At 39.6% G+C, this 22,561-nt stretch overlaps 1 protein-coding gene and 1 long non-coding RNA gene across 2 annotated transcripts in view; one reads left to right on the top strand and one right to left on the bottom strand.

Annotated features, from left to right (window-relative positions):
- The window catches only part of EFR3A (EFR3 homolog A), a 99,868-nt gene extending 94,277 nt beyond the window's left edge, over positions 1 to 5,591 (bottom strand). The window contains exons 1-2 of the mRNA XM_019546917.1: positions 5,439 to 5,591; positions 793 to 869 (exon numbers count right to left, since the gene is read on the bottom strand). Coding sequence (XP_019402462.1) covers positions 793 to 869; positions 5,439 to 5,529 — 168 coding nt within the window. The 5' untranslated portion in view covers positions 5,530 to 5,591. The remainder of the gene's footprint in view (positions 1 to 792; positions 870 to 5,438) is intronic.
- Positions 5,592 to 6,733: 1,142 nt separating this feature from the next.
- Positions 6,734 to 18,391, top strand: LOC109322055. The gene is made up of 3 exons (XR_002104296.1): positions 6,734 to 6,743; positions 10,107 to 10,114; positions 18,301 to 18,391. It is a non-coding gene; the product is annotated as an uncharacterized LOC109322055 (long non-coding RNA).
- Positions 18,392 to 22,561: the final 4,170 nt, after the last annotated feature.

The raw sequence follows: 22,561 nt of genomic DNA, 5'->3' as shown, positions 1-22,561 counted from the left end.
CACACACACACACACACACACACACACACAATGCCTCCCTTACCACACACACTCTCTCTCTGTCTCTTGCTTGTGCCCTCACTCACTGCACGGACAGACAAACAGACACACCCCTCCTGCTCTCCCACTCATGGCTCCATGCTCCAGTGATATAGCCTGGGGCCACATGGTGCTGCAGTGGCTGGCTGGCATGCAGGGAAGTAGGCAGAGGCTGATGCTGGATGAGGAGGGAGTAGGATGGGGCTGGAGCTGGGGTGGGACCAGGTCAGGTCAGCCTTGCTCCTGGGTCCTACTGCCCCAGGCTCCTGTCATGTTTGACAGGCAGCCAGGAGCAGATAAATTTAAATTTTCAAGTTTTTAGGTGCCCTGCGGCCAGACAGAATGGCCTGGTGGCCCACATCTTGCCCACCCCAATCATCATGGACACTGACTAAATATATAGAAGGTGAAGATCAAAATATGCTTTTATTAAACAGAATATTCAGATATTTTAACTCAGAAAAATGTATAGAGTTAAAAAGGAAATATCGGTAAACCTTTGATTATGACCAAACAACCCCCTGGCCTAATATTAAATAACCTGTAACCCTAAATGATATGAAAATGCACTTAATGAAGAATACTGTGACAAATGAAACATGAATATCAATATGGAGAACCTTTTCTTCTCCCCAATTTAGCGCAACAAAGTTTGTCAGGTCAAATAACTGTACTGTTTTTTTTTAAAAAATTCCAAAACAAGAAGATTCAAATCGCTACCAGATGTTAAAGCTCAATTAAGTTACTGCTTACTTTGGGGTCTTCCGGAAATATGTTATCCACCAGCCGTTTGTAACGAGGGCGCAAAGCAGCACAGCAACAGCATACTCCTGTAGAAACATTTGCCAAACAAGTTAATAAGATAATGGGGGGGTTGGTTTTTGTTGTTGGGTTTTTTTATTTGGTTTTGGGGGAGGGGGGTTGGGCTTTTTTTTATCATTATTTTTGTTTTACTTTTTTTCTTTTAAGAGTTCTTTAAAAAAATGTTTTAAAAAAATTTACAAAAGGATTTACAAAAGTACAACTACTGTATACCTGTCCTTACTTAAAATAAATGTTAGGGGGTGGAGTATGTCTGTGGCAATGACCCATAGTGGTAATCAAACTGTCTCCAGAGGCAGCAAAAATTGCAGCAGGCTACCACGATCTACCCAATAAGAGGGGGCAGGAAATCCATAGTGAGGAAATATGGTACTTCTATAATAAACAGTCATATGTCCAGAAATACAGAACGGATAACTGTCCTCTTTGTTGGTCTGAAAACGTTATTTTTCTGAACGTTAACATTTCTGTTCAATATAATATTTTAATTTGAAGTGAATGTAGTTAGCAAATATCTTCTAATAAGCATCTGAATACTACACAGCTGTCACAACTAATGCCAGTCGCATTAAATCAATCAATTATTTGCTGTACAGTCTAGTCTAATATTTAAAACAAACAAACAAATAAACCTCATTCTCTGTATCATGATTTGCTTAACAAGTCACTGACAGGAAAAAAGATAACTCAGTCAGGTCCCTGATCTGCTTTTCAGTAAAGGAGTAATTGAGAGGAATACCTGGTACTCTTACCAAGTAGCCACAAAGTCTACGAAGTCTCAAATTTCACCCAAATGAATACAGCAGAGGAAGAGTAGAGTAGAGTGACTATTTTGCAAGCAATTGGACATCCAACAAGCATGTCCTTTTCCTAAAACCTAACTCAAACATACAAAAAAAATTGCTTAAGTGGAAGCTACTAAAAGGGAACTATCCATTCCAAACCAGAGAACAGAACTAAGGTTTTCCTTCGTACTATCCTGACATCTAAGTTAGAGGATGGAGTTGAACTGTTCTCAGTGGTGGCAGAACAAGGAGCAATGGTCTCAAGTTGCAGCAAGGGAACTTTAGGTTAGAGATTAAGAAAAACCCTCTCACTAGGAGGGTAGTAAAGCACTGGAGTAGGTTATCTAAAGAGGTTGTGGAAACTCCATCTTTGGAGGTTTTTAAGACCCGGTTTGACAAAGCCTTGGTTGGCTGGGATGATCTAGGAGGCGCTGGTCCTGCTTTGAGCAGGGGGTTGGACTAGATGATGTCCTGAGGTCCCTTCTAACCCTCATTGTCTATCATTCTATTATTTATTGGAGGCATTATTGGCAGCATGCTGAAAGTGGGTAGGCACAGACGAAGGAAAAATACATGTCTGCAGTTGTATAATTTTACTTCAAATTAACATCTTTATGCAGTTGAAAAGTCTGTCATGTCCAGCCAGTGTCTTGGAGTTGTGCACAAACCACCCTCTGGTTTCTAACTCAGTGGCTAGTCAGGGATTCTCTCCTCTTGTGTTTGCTACTGATGAAGGGAGCTGTCATAGTTTAATTAGGCAAGAAGTTTGATCACAATATTCCTAGTTCACTTTTTGAACTAGGTCACAAGATACCACGAGCAGCAACTGGTGCTGCAGGGGTAGCTGAACTCCCGCTCCTAGCTTCTTCCTCTCCTCCTCCCACCAGGACAAGGCAGACCATGCCACAGGAGCAATAGCCAGGGGCTCTTTTTATAACTCTGCGAATCAGGTAAGAAACTCCTCTCCCAGCTTTTGGCCTCTCTTCCCTTCCCCTCAATGCTCAGTGGCTTGTCCCCTTTTCCATCCGCCACTGCTGGTGCCCCCAGCTGCCCTGGGTGAGGGGAGGGATCCAGAGCTGCTCTTGTCTTGCTCCAGCCAGGAACAGAGAGTCTCACTCAGCTGGCGACAGTGGCAGAGGCAGCAGGTTCCCCCTCCCTGCGCTTGCACCTCAACTGGCAAAGAACAACCTGGTGGAAGGAATAAAAAAGGAAAAACTGAAGGCAGGGAGAAAAAAATCCATATACTGCAGCTGCTCTCCCCAGCTGAGTCCAGCACCCTACACAGCCTGGCTGGAGCAGGCCAAGAGCAGCTCTGGAGCTCCCCCCCAGCCTCAGGGCAGCTGAAGGCAATGGGGGCAGCTGCAGCAGCAGCAGGCAAGGGAGGCGGCAAATGGGAGGGGAGAAGACATACTGCTGAGCATGGGGGTGGTATTCTTACTCCATTCAGGGGCAAAGTCAACAACTGTTGCTTCTATGACATGGTCTGAAAGTGTGGAGGGGTGCAATTGTGCCCTCTGGATCTACCCCTGCTAGATACTGCCACTCTTTGCTCTCCTTTCTAGTAGAGAATTTCTCATTCAAGTCCTATTTCAGTTATGCTCATATTTGAACCATTTAATTCATATTTAGACTGAATAAACTAATTCAGACAATTAAATTATACAACTAGCAAATGTTTGTTAAATTTACAACTTTTTTTTTAAGATGGGGCATGACCCTTCACACTCTCCTCACTAATCTTTTGATTCATTCATAAATAATGTTGAAAATAAACATGACAAATGATCTGAAGAACATCATACTGAGATGAACACTTGACTACAACCATCACTGTAAGAGCCAGGAGGAAGAGACGGACTACATTACATTACAGCACACAATAGTTTTCAACAGTGGCAGCTACAGAAACGTTGAGCAAACTGATCACCTCCCCCACTTCCAACTTTTAATCAAACATTTACATAACAGAAGTTAGGAGTTTAAGTGCATCTTCTAATTATTTTTGAAAAACATTTTGTACGGTACATTTTGCAATACTTCACATGGGCTTCACATGGGCTAAAAAACCAGCAGTAGCAGCCGCCTGAATCTGCAACAGCTGGCTAGATCAGGGATATTAGAATACTAAATCTCTCAAGTAAGAGACATGAAATCCATCAAGAACAGAACAGCTACACCTGGTCTCTATGATTCTTTTTCTTGAATTTTTCAGGCTCCCAGGTCCTTATCTAGACAAAAAATGACTTATTTTTGGCTTCCCACTATTTTGAAATAGTTTTGCCACTTCTTCTATGTTCCATTATCTACAATGGAGTACAAAACAGTAATTTAATATATTATTTGCACCAAATAACCACTGAGTAATTCTTAGAACAGATTTAGCAAATTAACTTTAGAAATACTGTAAGGCTACAGAAAAAAAACAAACCACTGCTGCTGTTTGCAATTCCACTATTACTATTTTCGACAGTTAACAAAAAATATAGTTTATTTAAAAATTCTCCCCCCCACCTTTTTTTTTTTTTTTAATCTTCTTTCACATATTTCTCCCCCTTCTCACAAAAGCCCAATTAAAAGCTAACAACAAAAAACATTATATGCATATCGTGTTTTTGGTTGTTAGCCGTATATATATCCATGAGCAAGAACTACAACAGTAAATCCAATAGTATTTTCAACTGGGAGTCAAATAATTGGTACATATAATAACTCAGAGGATTTGATCTTGACTCAAGCCATAAGTTACTAGGGCCCTGCACAGAAATGCAGAGTTGCTTTGCCAGCTCATTCTGGCAGCAATACCTTAAGTTTAACTGATGACAATTCACCAGTACAAAATTGTTTCTCTTCTCTAGATACCAAAATGCTTTGCCCAGCTAATAATTAAGATTAAGTGAAAATGTTATATAGACAACTTGAAATATGGTTCTTTTGCCCACACCATAGATTTGCTATAGTATTTTATATCATTTTGTACTTATTTCATACATTTTGTATTGAAGAAATTTCAAATTGAAAGAAGCCGACTAGTGTCTTTTCCATAAATGTAAGAGATTAAAAAGGAACCAAAGCTGTTATTCTTCATATTATTAAAAAGCATCTGTAGCATACTTAGATTTTGGAAAATATTCAGAGACAGACATGAAAATATTACAACGAAACACCATTTCATACTCAAGAAATATTTCTAATTTTGTTCCAAGTGACAGTATCTCCCAGTGAAAGCGAAAGAGAGACTGATATTAATAGTCAGTCATAGGGACAGGTTTGGAAAAAAAAATTTAAAAAAAAAAATCAGCATTTTTTTATATTTGTCAACACAGCTGTAATGCAGTTGCATCTCTCTCATATTGACTGCTTTGTTGCCCTGGGTTAGGAAGCCCGTTCCCATCTGAAGCCATGTTTTACATTGATATTCTAAAAATAAATGATCGTAGTAGTTTGAGTATGTGCGACAAAACCCAAAAGATTCCAACACTTCCTGCCTTATGTTTTCACCCTTCTCCTTACTGTATTTTGGCATCATTTCACAAGTGCATGCAATATGAAGTCTGAAGTGACTCTGAAATGGTAGGACAGCACTTGCTTTGGTAATATTACATATTTTCTGATTACTGAATGTGTATTTTCTTAAATGATTTAATATACAATATTTTAGGTAATGACATGTATATTTGCCAAAGAGAATACTATTTACACAAGAATACTATTTATGTAAAATAAATAAATAAAGGTTCTACTAACCATCCATGAAAAACACTTCCCCATCAAAAGTAATTTTTTTCTACTTACCCAAACACAAATATGGACGTGGTTCCAATGCAAAGTTGTAGTCATAGGGTTTCTCCTGCTCAATAGTTGGAACTGGAACATATTGCCTCATCCTGGGAAGTTACTTTCTAGGTGGTCTTTGTTTGTTTTACAGTCCGTCCTTTTTCAAGTTTGGTATCCTTCAAACGTTATATAGAAATGTTTAACCTTGTGCCGGTACTGGAATTACTGTAAGCTCATCTAATTACCCTTGTATGTGACAGCACCATAAAGCTAGCAAACACGTGAAAATCTCAGGTATCAAATTCCATTAACAATGGTGCTACTGTAAATAAAAAGGACACATTATGAATGTGTTGTCACAGCCAATCTTGCTATAGCAAGCTTTTGTGTAAAATACAGCCTATGATGTCTGTGATTACAGAAAATATTTTTGGAGGGGGTTGGGAGATAAGGAAAAAGACCTATGCTAATGCAGCTGCTGTTTGTTAATTCAAAGTGGTAGTGAAGCTAATTAAGGTTTGTGTAGAATGTTAATAGGACTCAAGCAATATATTCCTGACGAATAAAGTCTACACAAATAGATAATTGTACAAATAAATCAAGCTAATCTCAAACTACTCTGTAACTTCACCACACAATTAAGTAGAGCATATTACCAACTTTAAATCCTATATAACTACTTTTCTCACAGATAAATCTTTGCTGCACAGGGTAAGAAATCCCAACTATATTATATTTTAAAGTTGCTTTAAGAGTTCTTACTTCCTTCAGGGCTGGAGCGTTGTGGCTGCAACAGTCCAGGAAATGCACACGAAGCTAGCGGGGTTTGGATGCAATCTTTTATTGGATCAACTGTGTAGCCGGGTGAGATGTTACACAAGCTTTGTGGTACAAATGCCAAGGGAGAGCACATTGGGCCTGAAAGCTTGTGTAACATCTCTCCCAACTATACAGTTGATCCAATAAAAGATATCAACAAAAAAATTATTACCTCTTGCATATTTTCTCCAGTTACTTTATCCTTTTGCCACAAACCCACTTATGCCAGAAAAGACATCCACTGAAATGCTTTTGCGAACTACTTCATGCTTATAAAATCTAGCATGTTTGCCAGATGTGAGAGTTATCTGACTGAGATAAGAATTATTACATGCTTGTTTTCTAAAAAGCTAACCATACTGCGATTTGTATCAAAAAGGGTGGTAAAATCCTAAATCCAGAGCATTAGGTTCAATATGAATTATGTAACTGAATACTACAATCCATGTATAGCATCTCACATTTAACCTGCTTTTAACCTGCAATTTTTTTTAGTTTTAGAAAGTTAAAACAGCTAAAAAGATAAGAGTTGTTAAATGTGATCTATCCCTTTTCTAAAAATACGAGGAAAGGCAAATTAGTTGCATTATTTAACACACGCCACTTTCTTAACATTTTACTAATGCTCATGTTTCTCTCAGCAATGCTATACTTTAACCAGAGAAAACCAATTAATAAAACTGAACAAGAGTGCATCATGTTCACTCACCAAGTAATTTTATTGTATCTTGGTGTCCTGTATGGCCCTCTGTCTCCCCTTTATCTGCACATATCCTTAGACTTCAAGAAATATAAAACAGCACACTTCCTTCATGGTCTGTAGAAGGAAAAGGCTGGTAGGTCTCCTGCTTGGTTGTCTAAGTCTGTATGAATTAGTGCTTTGTTCTTATTAAAGACTAAGTGAAAGAAATCAAAATGAATTTTCATGTAATTCTGAATTAAATAGTCTGATGGTCACTTATCTCTTAAAAGAGCAAGTTCAAACCCTGTAAAAGCTTTTGTCCAGTCAAGCTCTTCTGACTGGACAAAATTTTCTGTGTATCCCAGCATATCAGTATTTGTGGGAAGTCACGGACATAGAGGAAGAAAATCTCTTTCAGTGGGAAAAAGTCCAAATATACAAAACTGAAAAACTATACCCCAACACCATATTCAGTGGAAGCTAGAAGAAAGCATACCGTCACCTAACTGGAATATTTGCTAATGAAGGAACCAGTATGTGCTCTGATGGATCCATAGATAAACTGGCACCCCTGCAAGCTTAGTTTAATTGTTCACGCACAGCCTATTTTTTTTCCAGGAAGTTTCCTGATCTAGCTTTTTTTTTTTTTTTTCAAACTATGTATATATTCTATGAGTAAAGAAATTCTAGCCAACCAAATGACTGGATATTTTAATTCAATAACTGCTTTAAAAAGCTATTAGCCAGTAAATTATTTGTCTTCTGGTTTCCCATTTTTTAAATGGAAACACTACCTCAAGGGCGCTGCGAGAGTCAATTTCGATGAGCTCTGATCTTCTATGATTAAAAAACCAAAAGCAAAGTATATAGATATTTAGAATTCATTTTATTACAGTAAAAGCTGTGTTAACCAGCATGAGTGGGGAACATGGCGTGCTGGTTATATAAAAATCCCAATTACCTGAGGCGGGGGAGAGGAGAGGAGGTGGTGGCCAGGTGCAGAGTGACAGCAGCACGGGGTGGTAGGTGGTGGCTGCCGTGTGCGAGCTTTCCTCCCCTTGTGTCCGGCTAGAAATTCCGGTTAATAGAAATGCCGGTTACTAAAATGCCAGTTAACACAAGTTTTACTGTATAATGACTGAGGCACTCGTAGGCTTCTAAATGGCTTTAACATTGTAAATATAGCAATAAAACATTGCCCAGCTGATACCTATATACATATAGTGGTGTTTCATTTTAAAATCACAGGAAAACATGAATTTGGGGTATTTTAAATCAGAGGTTCTGAGATTTAAAAAAATAAAAATAAAAAACAAAAAGAACCAGGATCCCTGCTGATGAGACCTGGGTAGAGGAGCCTGACCAGGGCCGCCATCAGGGACCCAGGGACCCAGCTGGAGGGCTAATGAAGCAGCTGACCTCCCGGCCATTTGGGGCCAGGAGGACACATTTTGATGGTTTAAAGCAGGCCACTGCAATGAGCATATCTTCCAGGGGATGGTTGCCCAGATGGTAGAGTGGGGGCAACAGGAGACATGACAGCAGTGCTGTATGAAGGCCAACTGTGCAACTGGGCAACTGACCCAGAGGTACAGGTGGTTCTGCTGCAGTGCCCATGCCACAGCCCAGGCAGCCATGCAGTCCCCATCCGGGTCCAACAGGGTGGATGCTATCGCAGTTGGCAGCAAATTACAGCTGCCAGATTGCTGTGGTGGGTAGAGGATGCAGGGGCCACTCTAGGTCAGGGCTGCTGCAGCAGTCCAGCTGGCACAGGAGGCTAGTATCCCCAGATACCAAATGGGCATGCCTTAGAAGCTCCTGAGAGCAAGCAGCTCTGAGCTGCTTGCCAGGGCAGCTTTTTATAGTGCTGGAGCCAGCTCCCTTTGGCTGAAGATCCAGGAGGAGCTGAGCAGGGTTAGTTTGCGCAAAGCAGCACAATTTGCCCTACACCAAAATGTATGTTTGGGCATGTGTGCTGAGGCACAAAACACCAGCACAAATTTGTGCTACTGCTACTTGAGCTGCTGCAAGCATGTGTGCCTGCATGTATGGATATGGGATAAGTTTTTTCAGAAATATTTAGAAATGTTAACCTAATGGTGGTAGGATGCAAGCAGGGGATGTAGCAGAAAGCTCATTTCCTCCAAGAGATTTGTTTTTCTCAGTTTGTTCTGGGAAACTTTACTTTCAATGCAAAGGGAGTCTTTACACATACTCTTGGGGTGGGGATTAATTACAGCGGCACTCAGGAGCTGTTCTAATTAAAACGCCCACATGCACTTCAAAGTACCCCCGCCACCATTTTGAAACATGGAGATGCTGAATACACGTTCCAGCCGCCTTGGTGTCGCATTCTAATTAGACCATTCCAGCAAATTCAATTAATCAATTGATTAAATTAGTTAAGTCTGATACTACATCCATGCAGGTTTATTTTAATCTAGTCTGCTCCAATGCGTTTTAATTAGAGTGCATTGGAGGCAGCATTGGGCACATGTATGGGTCCTTTGTATTTCAAATCTGTTTAAAAACAACACTAATGTGTAACAAAGTCTAGTGAGTCTCACAGCTGAAGCTCACAGATAACTACATCCTTAAATGAAAACAACAAAACAAAAAGCTTATTAGGATTCATAAATCAGTAAATCTGCAAAGACTTAACAGCTGCACTTTTTTTTTAATTAATGCAAATAATTAAAAATATTTTTTAATCACCATTGAATGAGAATGGAATCTCACTTCAAACAAATGACTCGACTTACTTGTGATCCTATGTGAAAAAGATGCATAGGATTATCTTAGGACTATAAGATACATCATGATTTAGAGGTAGGGTGATATCATGCACTAAGCCTGTGCAATTCAATGCCAAACTTCTGCAGTTTAAGTCTGAATGTAGTATACTAACCCAATGAAAACATTAAATATCATCCTTTCCAGAATATTTTTGCAACATACTAACAAATCAGAAAGTACTTACACAGATATGAATCTCACCATAACTTGACTTCAGAGTCATTTTGATCAAGGTAATTTACACTTCTGCTTTCCAGGTTTCTATTACAGAATTCTGACACACTTACTAAAACTCTTGTGGGACAATTTAGCAAGTTTTCTTTGTAAATTTTATTATGCCATAAAATATTTTAAGATACATTTAGGATATGTTCAACCTTATGTACCAGAAATATTGGTCAGCTTATGTTACTGCCTGAGCAGTAAGTGTTAGGGTAAAATGTACAGAAAAACAAGATGGGAAAAGTATTTTCAGGTATCTATTGAATAAACTGTAGAGCTTGAAAATCAAAACAGATGCACTATTTAAAAAACAAAAATTGGAAAGATTCAGCATTGACAGGCCAGCAGCCAGTTTATACTCTAAACCAGTGGTTCTCAACCTTATGTACCAGGACCCATGTGTAAACATAAATGGCTAGTCCTGACCCAGTGCCCCTCACTCCTGACCCGCTGTCCCCCACCCCTAGGCCCCAGTCCCCACAGTGTGTGGGATGGGGGGTTGGAGGGGGCATGGGAGGCCCCAAGTTGCCCCTCACAGGTTGGAACTCTGCCAGCCTTCAAGGGAAATGCCACAGTTTCCTACATTTTTCTACTTGAATGGAGAATCCATTTTTAAAGTTTGTTCGCAACCCTTTCCTATATTCTTGAGACCCACTTTTGGGCTGCGACCCACGGGTTGACCCACACGCTCCTCTAAACAATACCTTATGGACGCAAAGGCTGCACTAAATCAACTTGCGACTGAAATTAACAGCCCAGTTTCCTGTCTCATTATCCAAGCAAGGCTCCAAAGAGAGCCTGTGTGCCTGCCTCACATCCACAGAAGTCTTACTTTGCTAACATTGTCAGAACATGTTCAAAACCAAAAAAATAGATCAACAGGATGAGTTGAGTTGAGTAGTCTGTTCTGTCAATACAAATTGGATAGCAGTAAACAGTTAAAGATGTTAAAAGCCACCACTGCTGGGGCCCCTGTACTAGCCACGCTGCCAGCAACAGAAATAATGGATTTGGTGGGGGGAGGCCATGTTGCCTTCATCTCCCACTGCTCATGCATGAGACAGACTGTACCCCACCACCACCGCTGTTCCTCTCAGGTTGCAATTATGTCCCAAAGGGGAGGTGGGGTGGGGGGCAGCAGCAGGGCCATGGCAGCAGGGTAGAGCTGCAGCCCAGCACACAAGCGTCTGGTAGAGGCGAGGGCAGCGCGGCACCTCCCCCATACGTTACTCCTTGCACAGCTAGCGGCATGGCTGGTGCGGAAGTCCTGGTGGTGGTGGCAGCAGCAGCCATGAGTCTGGCCTCACTCTACCCTCCTGTGCTGGGAGCTGCTCTCTGGACCAGGAAAGTGGCTCCTGCATGTGCTGGTTTAGCCAAGCTGCAGTCACATGCCTGAGGTGGACAGAAAAATCTGGGGGGGCATGTGTCCTCCCCACACTGCCCCGTGAGCGAGGGGCAATGGGTCAGGTGTGCGGTGCATCAGCAGGGCAGGGGGGAGGGAGGAAGTGGGGAGGAGAAGAGTGAGGGGCATTAGCAGGGCCAGGGGGCGGTTTTCTACTTAAACTATTTACTGGGTTGGGACTATCCATCACTGTATACAAATGGGTCCTGGTACAAAAAAGGTTGAGAACCACTGGTCTATAAAAGACACTACCCTACCCTTCCTTCTGTGTAACTTCAGACTAACATGGCTAACTACCTCTCTACTCATCAATGCACATGCAGTTCAGTGTTTACTTTTTAGCTGCTCCCAAACTCAAAAGGCAGTTTAGACATGCTGGACTTCACGTTGTAATTGATTTCTTTCTTCCCTCACTTTCTTCTCAAGTGTCTCCCACTAGTGATACATGAATATGCCTTGAGAAAGCCATCCGCCCCTGTGCATATCTACTTAGAGATAATGCAGTGCACTGCATATAGCTTTACAAGGCTTCTCACTGGCCAAGAGAGAGATCAGTTACATAGGTTAAACAGTAAATTCTATAGATTTCATTCAATCTTCTTATATATTGATCTTAGAATAGGTTAGTAATGTATTTGATTTGTTTAAACAGCAATCCTGCTGCAAAACAATGTTCTTTATCTATACTACCCAAATCATATACAGTAGCTTTCTGAAATGTAACCCTTAAAATTAGAGCTTTATAATTAGAGTCATATACAGCTTAAAACCACCCAAGTTCAAAGAATAAACACTCTTTTGTAATATAGGAAGTCACAGAAATGCTTTTCCTATCGCCAAACAATTTATGCCTACTTCTTAATTCAGCGCCAATTAGTGAGCATTACTATTGTTTACAAATATGTATTGCAGCATTAGGATTTTTTTTAAACCCTTTCAATTAAATCTTTAACAACAGAAGATACTGCACAAGGAAATTAGATAATTTAACTTAGTTTAGATTTTTAAGTTAAATTGGAAAATACAGTAAGTATGAAGCTCACACAAAGTTTAAGATCTTCGGTCAAGAATTCTTTTCAGTACCGTTGAGCAATTAGATCAAATCCCCAGTGAAGCTTTTATCTTTGGGATAGAGCCTTTAAAGAGAGTTTTAATCCATTACAGAGAAGTATTCCATTACATCAAGTTCTTATCTAATTACATTCCTATGCTCGTTCTCTCCTCCGCTTCCATGCAAGCCACTTTTTCTTCTCCCTCCCCACACCTTTGTTCTAGTTGCAGACATACTTTAATGGTTTGTTTTATTAAAACCTCATTTTTTCTCCCCACATCCTTCCCTTCCTAGTACTAAGTTAGCACCTTGAAAACTCAGGCTAATTGTAATGCACTGTACTGTATGCTCTCTGGGACAAGGCCTCCTCCTATTACAATACTCGTGTACAGAACCTCAGTTAATGGGCTGGCCTCAGGGCACTGCTTCAAATATGAAAAGTAGGTGGTACTGGTAACGATGCATACCGGCAAGGTTCCCTAACACTTTCCATTGACTTCAGGTCCTTATAAAACTTTACCAAAATTGTAACTGTTCAGGCTGGAGTTTTCTACAGTAATGTCTGCTTCAGTCCAAATATTTTTTTGCAAACTGTTTAAGCTAGAAATTCAGCATTTACAGGGAGTGAAGTTTGGGGGAAGCGAGAATGAATTCTTGAATTTTCAGCCATAATCTTTTTATTTAATGCAATAAAAAAAATACTATTTTGCACATACTTTACAGTTTTATTCCCTCAAAACATATTACCCATGCAGCTCACACACTCAACTAGGAAGCAGTAAAGCAACTGCAGTTCCTTTCCCCTGACACTAGAGGTAAGTGTGGCACCAATTTCAAGGCAGTATCATTGCTCCTTCTGACATTTGAATGTTACATGGAGTCTAAGTACAGGAGTAGGGCTGGTTACGGAAAGCATTTGTGATAGTTTGTCATGAAAAATAAATGATGAAGCTTCCAGATAGAAGATTTTACACTTCTGGCAAGAAAGTGACAGAAATTGGGGTAGCTGAGGCTGCAAGCAGTCCAACCATTAACTCCATCCTCTCAATCCTTCCTTTAAGTCTTAACCAGTTTCTCTCATTGACTCAAGAACTCTTCAGGCTCTACCTGCTCTAATGCATCAAAGAATCCCTTTTGCCTCAATAGCCACCTGTTTCTAGGAACTGAAAGGGCAGTTCCAACTCTGTGCCTTAGCAGCCCTTGTCCATTCTTCTGGGTTCACCAAGAAAGGAGCAATTCTTTTCTCTTTAATTTAGAATTCCAAGAATGCTTACACAATATGCAGTTAGCATATGTTTTGGCTGTATTCTTCTCTACTTGCAAATGACTAGAATATTTAACTCATTCCAGTCACTGATCAGCATTGATACCTACTGACCTGAGTCCAGTTCACAAGTGCATCCTTGAGGTGAAGGGCTACCTGGTTGAAAATGTGGTAGAGCAGAGGTTCCCAACCCTCAGGCTGCTGCCCGGTACCAGGCTGTGAAGGGTTGGCTGCTGGTCCACGGGAGGGCTTGCTGCTGTACCAAGAGTCCAGAAGTGATGGACGTACTGTGCACCAGCAGGCAACCCTTTTATATACCAAATATAAAAAAGGTTGGCTGCCGGTCTGCAGTAGGTCAGTCACTTCCAGACTACATTATGCTGGTCCACAGTTTGCCGGCCTGCTATCTAAAAAGGTTGGGAACCACTGTGGTAAAGGACTCATCTCAACTGAAAGTTTTTATTAGGGAAAAGCACTGTTCCTTAAATCAAGATCATTACAAACCACATGGATTGGCACACAGTTGGGAGGGGTAGTTTACATTTCCTCTGTACAATGACAATTTTGCAATTATTAAACACATCCCTTTAAGACCACCCATTCCAAACGGTTGGGGTACTGGAAGGGCATTTCCTTTTTCCTGTTACATTGCAGTTAGCTATTGTAAGTATCCTGAGGAAATCTGGAATCAAAAGAAAACCTAGTTTACTTTCTGCTAAAATATTTTTTAATAAAGCAGAGAGCAAAACAAGCGAGTACCAACTCCTGTTTCCCAACTGAAATACAAGTAGCAAAGTACATTTCAATAATTAAAAACAAATAGCTGTTGGCTAATAAGGTACTCAAATTCAAGGAATAATATAAAGGCTTCCGTCTTCCAGCCCTACTCCTAGTAAATGGAGGTAATGGGAGGAGACTGAAGACAACACAATTAAAATTCTACTGGCTAGAGGTATTGCCAAAAAGATGTTTGTCTACTTCATAATCTTGTATTTGTTTCTGGAATTCCCAGTATTGGGCTATTGTTTACCCTTTTAGTTTGTGTTCCTCGTTTGTGATCCTGAGAGTTTCCATTTGAATTAAGTCTAGAAGACAAATGGTAGGCCATAATTTATTAACTTTAAAATAATTTTAATTGTTTTTCATGGTCATGTCAACAGAGAAAAATTCTTTTGAAGAAGTATAGTACACTTAAATCTCAAATGATCACACTTTGCTTGATGCAATTAAGGATTTTTAGAAAATAAATTAAATCCAAAATGAATGAATCAACTGGGCTAAACAGGGACAAAGGCAGACACATTTTTGTAGTTAAGTAAAGCTTTGAATAAGAAATGTCTCAAACTGCAATTACAGGATAAAAGCTGTTTCAACAGCTCTAGGTTGAGTAATTTTATATTTTTAGCTATGTATGATATTTGTGTTAAACAGCGGTATTTCTTTCTAGTTTTTGAAAATCCACGTATATATTAAGTTAGAAATCCAGAGAGGAAACCAAGAATTAAGGCTCAAAATACTAAAAATTCTGCTGTGTCTGCCAAATCTAGAAAAAAAAGGCAGATATATCACTTTTAATGACAAACAAGAAATGTTGCAAAAGTGTCACAGCTGCTGACTTTCCATTTGGGCTCTTGATATACACGTGCTTACATATTTCTGGACTGAGTTATCAGTGCAGGAGCAAAGGTAGTAGGTAAATAAAATATAATAACTAGCTCAAAGAAGCCTATTAAGACCATTAGCTTAAATATTTAGAAAATATTAAGGTGGCAATAAAGACTTAAATGGCAGACTTCACAGCCGAAAAACAGATTTAAAATTATTTTATTATAGTTAGTTAACAGGGTAAAATTAATTTAGCGTTCTTAGCTACTTTCTTTAAAGGATCTATACTTGTTCATGGATAGGATAATTTGATAACTGAAGTAATTAATCAGATTCAAAAATGTAATACTTGCAAGACAATACAGATGCAGTTTTACCAAGTAGGGGTAACCCATTTTATACACCTTCATTTATGTGTAATGGCAGCAACTTTAAAAATATAATTTTCTAAATTCTTTAAGAGAGAAGTAGAACTGAAAGGACCCAAGCCCAAATGTCCTACAGAGCTGAAACGCTGAGGCTAATTTTCCTTGAAAGTTTCTCAAGATAAATGATGGATCTGATATTTCCAGCCTAATAAATCATATATATTTTGTATCAGACTAACTACTATGGCCAAAGTTGGCCCAGTTTTGACAAATAAGTGTAATTTAGGTAAGGCTTGCCTGAGACTTTGGCAGCACGAACTACTAGTATTGATGGTATCTTCTACATTGCACATTTCCATTCCCCACTGTCCTGTTGTAGGTTGGAAAGAGTGGAGAAAATAGTAACTCCACTTGGCTTTCACTGTCTCTCACAAATTAACGCCCAATATTTTAAATATTTGCATGTGTGTTAACTTTATTCATACGACTAATTCTGACTAAACCACATTTTACAAAAAATCCCATATGTTCCAGAGCTTCCAGAATTTACCCTTCCTTTTGTATGCCTCAATTTGTGTTTTATGAAAGACTGAAAGAAAGTAGTATGTATTCCATTACCAACAGATGTAAAAGTAATTTACTACATAGGCAACATGGAGGCGAGCCATTTAATTCATACTTGACGTTTATTTTTTAAGAACTGCGGGTACATTTTCCAAACCGAGAAAATATTAAATATACTGGATACACAGGTATGTATTTGTTAGCAGCTCAATGGCAGAAATTCTGGGCACATTATAAATATTAATACAAATATACAAGTTCAAGCTTACCATCATGTACCAGTGTGCAGACAAGGCTGCTGTTTATCACTTAACTCTACCCAGAAGTGCACATTTTAATCCTGTTTCGTCATAAACTGGATATAAAACAGAGGCAAGTAAAGACACTCCCTGCAAAGAATTTCAGCCTAAAACAAACAAACAAAATCCTTCCTGGCATACGGCAGGACCCACCTTATTCTACCTGCCTGCAGCTGGACAGACCAATGGGCTTTCAAAGTGAGGCAGTGCTCTTCACCATGTCAAATGCTTCAAAATGTGGCAAAAGTAGATTCAAGGCAATGACAATCCCTTACAATCCCTTTATAAAGTCCTGACATTTCTTTTGTAGAAGCAATGTAATAGTCACCGGGGTGAATAAAAATCAACAATTTCTTTTTCCAAAATAAAAAATAAAGAATTGGATTTTTAAAAATGTAAATCAGATTTTTGATTTAAGCATTTTTTGTTAAGATGTTTAAAAACAAAACCTATATAAAGAAAGTTTTAATTTAAGATATGTTAAAGCTCAAAGAGATCATCATGGGATAGGGATAACTTCTAATTTTATACACATACACATAAAATGAAGCATCTGTCTGTTATCTTATAACTCAAAAATGGCTGGTCCTATCTACTCCAAACCTTCCAAAAAATCACTGAATACCACCCAAAGAAAATTACCCACCTATAATTTTTCACTTGACCCTTTTGTAGGGTTCCATTGACTAGGATTATTTCTCTTCTCAAATAAACTGGTACCGCTCCATTTTGGATGCAGTGAATTCAGTTCAATTGTCGTTATTATATTGATGCTTGCTAAATACATCGTACTACGTTCTTTAAAAATAAACAAACACTGCAATTACAAAAATAGCAACCCAGACAAAGAGTCGGTACTGCTAGTTATATACTATTTGAGACAATATAGTCATGTAACTTTTTTAGAAAAGTTTTACAAATAGGTCAACAACAAGCCATGGACTATATTAAGGGCCCAATCTTATGGGGCTCCCAGAGGCTTCTCTATAGATTAGAGAAGATTAAAGAAAACCACTCTACGCAATGGGACTTGGTGCTCAGTCTAGAAGATCCCATTAAGCATCTCTGTGATGCTTAACTTCAGTCCTCAAACTGTGGATTTCTCTCTCCAGAGATAACATCCTTGGTAACAGCAGTATATGGAGATGAGAGATAACAGACCTGATTACCTAGTCATCAGAGAGCCCTACTGTCTCTCTGAAAGTTGGTGTACACAGAGTCAAGCCCTTACCTCTCTCTAAAAGTGCAAAGTTTCAAGAAGTTAAATGAATAGAGGATTGTTGGGGCTGGGGTAGATCTGAGCAAGGAGAAGGAGTCTGGAGATAAATGCAACGAGGGAGGGGCAGTAGAAACAAGAGAGAAACATTTTGAATATTCCAGAAGACTTGAGGGATAAGTTTCTGAGTATAGCCTTTCCATTGATTTGAGATCAAGTGAGGGAATAGTATGGTAGAAGGGAAAACCTACCATGGCAGCAGGCTTGCCAGGCTATATGAGACACCCTATTTGGGAACATTTCAATCAAGTTCCTCTACCTGTGGGTAAGACAGGCATGTGTGCAAAATGCAAAACAGTGCAACAAAGAAATGCAAGGCCTGGTTGCCTGAATGAAACAACATCATGAGAAGCGTTCCTTCTCAGGGGGAAGCTGCTTTGACGATGATGAATGGAACATGCAGGATCTCCAGGTTAGTAAACTTTCTTATTTCATTATTTCTTTCGTAAGGACTACCAGTCTTCCCTGTCCATTTCTTTTGGGTGGACTTCTGGACTACAATTCTCAGAAAAAAATTTTTGTTCAAACACAGTTGTTACTTTATGAAACTATCATATGTTTAATGCAGTTGTGATATAAAATAATGGCTGAAATAGGCAGATGTTCCTTTTACAGTTTCACTTCTAAAGTAGTACTGAGTGCAATGAGTAATACTAAAGGAGCAGTAATGTAGCGAATGCATTTACTTCTGTTGTCCAGGAGAATCCATCCTCAACATACAGGATTCTGACTATCCATCTTCAACATCATCATCACTGACTACGGTTTCAGAGTTATCTGCTAATGATACCAGTGTTCCAGTCAAATGTATGTCACATAGTATCTCACCTGTAGCAAAAAGAAAAACAAAACTCCATCATGCAGAAACAACCATAGATACGCTTGTAATAAGAACCGGCATATCACACAGCAAGTACTTGATGAAGAAAAAAAAAAAAAAATTGCTTGGTTTGTTTATGCGACAAACTCTCCTTTCCATACAGTTGAGAACACATGCTTCATTGACACGGTTCACTCATTACAACCCGGATACAGTCCACCCAGCAGAAAAGATACAGCAAGCAAGTTGCTGGATAAAGTGTCTGAGAAAGGTGAATGGTATGCAAAAAGTCTTGAGGGGAAAATTGTCAACCTGTCTCTTGATGGGTGGAGCAACATCTACAATGATCCAGTAATATATGCCTCTGTGACAACAGAAGAAGGGAATGTCTCCCTTCCAGAAACAACCGTACATCAGGAAATGCACACACAGCAGAATACTTACAAGTAGCAGTAAAAGATATAACAAACTGCGAAAAAAATTCAAATGTCTAGTATGCAGCTTTGTCACAGACAATGCTGCAAATGTATCAAAGATAAGAAGAAATCTAGAAGGAAGTTAACAAAGCCTCAAGCTAATAAAATAGGGCAGCAGCACTCATTTGATGCACCTCTTAGTCAAAGACTTCAGCGCTCCAGAAATAAAGGCTAATGTTGCTGAAATCCCAAAGTACTTCTGTAACAGCTTTGCAGCAGCTGCTCTGAACAGAGAAGGAGGAAGCAAGCTAACTCTCCCACAAGACATGCAATGGAACTGAGTAGTGGACGGTTTTGAGTGATACATTGAAAACTGGCCTAATCTGATGACAATTTGTGAACCAAATAGATGGAACTGTCATAGCCAAAATTCTCAATATTGGACTAAAGAGAAATGTAGAGTGTATACTGACTATCCTGAAGCCTATTTCTGTAGCTCTGAACAAAGCACAGGGAAATTGCTGTTTTATTGCTGATGCTGTTGAATTGTGAAAGAAACTGACTGAGACCTTGAAAAAAGAAATGAGCAGACAGAGTTAATGTTTTCGCTCGATCTGAGCCTTATTACAGGTATTAAAAAACAAACAAACCACCAAATGCATCAGGCACCATCTCCAACTCATTTTCTTGCCAATATTCTCAATACTCAGTACCAGGGTCAAGCCTCAACTGCTGAAGAAGAGGAGCTGGCTATGACATGGGCAATCATCCATCCATAATACCAACTATAATAAATTTCAGGGCTAGGGGTGAACCATTCAAGAATTATATGCTTGCTGATGAGATTTTAAAAGGAAGTCACACCAATCAACTGGTGGAAGTCATTTAAGCACCTGGATCCATCAGAGACTATTGAAGTGATAATCCAGTTTTTAACAGCAGTGTCTTCTGCAGGTGTAGAAAGAATATTTTCTTCCTCTGGACTAATTCATTTTAAATTGAGAAAATCACTTGGGAACTGAAAAAGCAAGAAAGCTGGTCTTTCTTTTCCAGTCTATGTATAAAAACAGGAAGAGGAAAGCGAAGACTAAGCTTGCTGCATAATTCAGTACTTTAAGTTTCTCACGTTGATGTGGCTGAAATAACCTATTTTTGTTAAAAAAAAGTTTCATATTTATAACTAAAATAGTTAAAGAGGCAAAGATACATACGCTTGTTTTGTTAGAAAAAAATTATACATGTTTGTTATTTTAGTTAAGTAAAACAAATTTAAATGTCTGTTGTTTTTGGTGACAGTTGTTGCTGTCCTCCTTCTAATACAGTGTGGCAAAAATATCCCCCAAATATCCATGATTAATCTGGTGAATTGGAGATAGTTCACCTCCCAATGACTTCACAAGCATCTGCTTCAATTAGCTTTGGTAAATAAAATAACCAAATCATAAGTCAGTTTTCTGATGTAGCTGCAAAAATTAATCTGAAAAAATTTCAAAAGTAGTAACTGTTTTAAAATATACAGTGTGTACCTCCCAAAGATGACCCATACATCTATCTCTGAGTTGTGAACAACAAGAATGCACTTTTTGTAGAAAACAATGATTAAATCAAAGCTCCTTGACCAGTAATTTCAACCTATTTGATTTAAATCAAATGGCATAGCTAAAGCTAATAGAAGTTTTTTTTTTAAAGTAGCGTTCTCAACTGCTTTAAGAGCAGGGCAGCTTTTGAAGTAGTATGCTTTTACCCACTATCTAATCAAAAATAGGACAGGAACATACAGAAACCCAAATGAATAAATGATTATTTGATGAGATCCCTTTAATTATTATTTTTGGACTGTTTTCAAGTCAAAAACAGTTCCTTTATATAATATCTCTGAAAACCCAGGGTGATGATATTTCTTCTAGGAAATCCTTATCTTGATGTTCCCTTTTGGTATCCAAGTTCTTCAGCTCACCCGAGTACCAGAGTAAGCAACAGCAAACAAACACAGCATGCCCAAGCTCAAGTGGCCTGGACTCAGGCTGACTCACATACCTTGAACATTATTAAAGAAAGCGAATATTGAAAATCCATGGTAGTGGTGTTTTGAAAAGCAGTTAGGCACCAAACAGTGGTATTTGCGTGTCACAGTGCTACCAGATGAACAACAGAAGCATATCAATTCAAAGCACTTGGGCAAAAGATCGACAATTTAACGATTGTTCATGAACACATCAGAATACAGACAGAAAAGTATGGCTGCCAAGACAGCAGAGGGGGGCAAGGAAAAGGAGGAGGGAGCAGGGCAAAAGGGGCTGTGAAAAAAAAAATTGCCTCCACGGTGGCAGCAGGGGGGAAGGGGAGAGGGAAAGGTGGCTCCTAGCAGAAGTGGGGACAGGAGGTTGTATGCAGCAGGAGACCCAGGGAACCCATGTGGCCTCCACAACATGCATCTTGCACAGTATGTGGCCTGGGACCCAAGACCAGAGCAACTGGGTGACTCAAGGTGCACAGAAGTTGAACACCCTGTGCTACATGGTGTGGCACAGGGAAGCCACACCATCTAGAAATGAAGAGCTACAGAGTTCCATTAACTTCTTGGGAAGATTTAAAGATCAAGGAGTACACGTTATACAAATATGGTATAATTAAAGAAATTAAATGCTTAGAGTGTTTCAAGTCAGCTAGCTGGCAGGGTTTCTCTTAAACTACCTTTAAACTCTCATTCCACAGCTTTAAGAGGTGGTATGCACAGAGCGATTCAGAGGAGTGCAGTGGTGTGGCTGCACCCTGTTTTTGGATTGGACCATGCCACAGGAGCCTCTGGAGACTGTTTTACAGTCCTCAAAGCATGACAGCCCCTACCCTGTCCATCCCATTTGTACTCAAAGGTGCGTCTCTCCTCCCTTCCCTTTCCTCCCTCCCCAGCCTGCCACTACTACTATTTTCCCCACTGTCCTGGGTGCAGGGGAAGCACAAAATCTCTCCAGCCTGCTCCACCTGGGAACCGTGACAGCAGCAATGGCAATGGGCAGGGGTAGTGGGCAGGGTGGGGAGAACTCACCATCTCACCCAACACCACAGGTGCCATGGAGCAGAAGAGGGTGGGGAAACTTGCGTACTTTGTGAGCTTTTTAAAAAAAGTCCCCAGAGTCCCATGGTGCACTGTCCACAACAGTGGATGATGGTGGGGGTGAGGGCCTGGGAGCAGGGGTGCAGCCACCCTGCTCCTGCACCCCCCTTTGGCAAAACCTGCATCCACCAACAAGTGGCATGTTACTGCTGCTAATAAAGCAAAATAGAAAAAAAGCAGATATTTATCATAGTGTGTACCATTTCCTTATGGTTTACAGTTTTTAAAAAGTGATAATAAAAGGTCTGTAAAAAACAGTGGGTCTTGTTAGAGATGCCATTCAGTCACAAACTGAAAGGCTTTAGTCACCTGCTATCTGGAAGCTGGAGTTCTTTAACTGAGGCCATACAAGGTAAATATCAAACACTTCAGTAGATCAAAAGTCAAAAAGTGATTACACACATGAACAGCTGGGTAGGTGGGTACCATACAATTATCAAAC

Source organism: Crocodylus porosus, unplaced genomic scaffold (assembly GCF_001723895.1).
Source record: "Crocodylus porosus isolate Cpor-Errol unplaced genomic scaffold, CroPor_comp1, whole genome shotgun sequence".
In the NCBI taxonomy this organism is placed as follows: domain Eukaryota; kingdom Metazoa; phylum Chordata; order Crocodylia; family Crocodylidae; genus Crocodylus; species Crocodylus porosus.
This window is presented reverse-complemented; position numbering and strand designations above follow the sequence as displayed.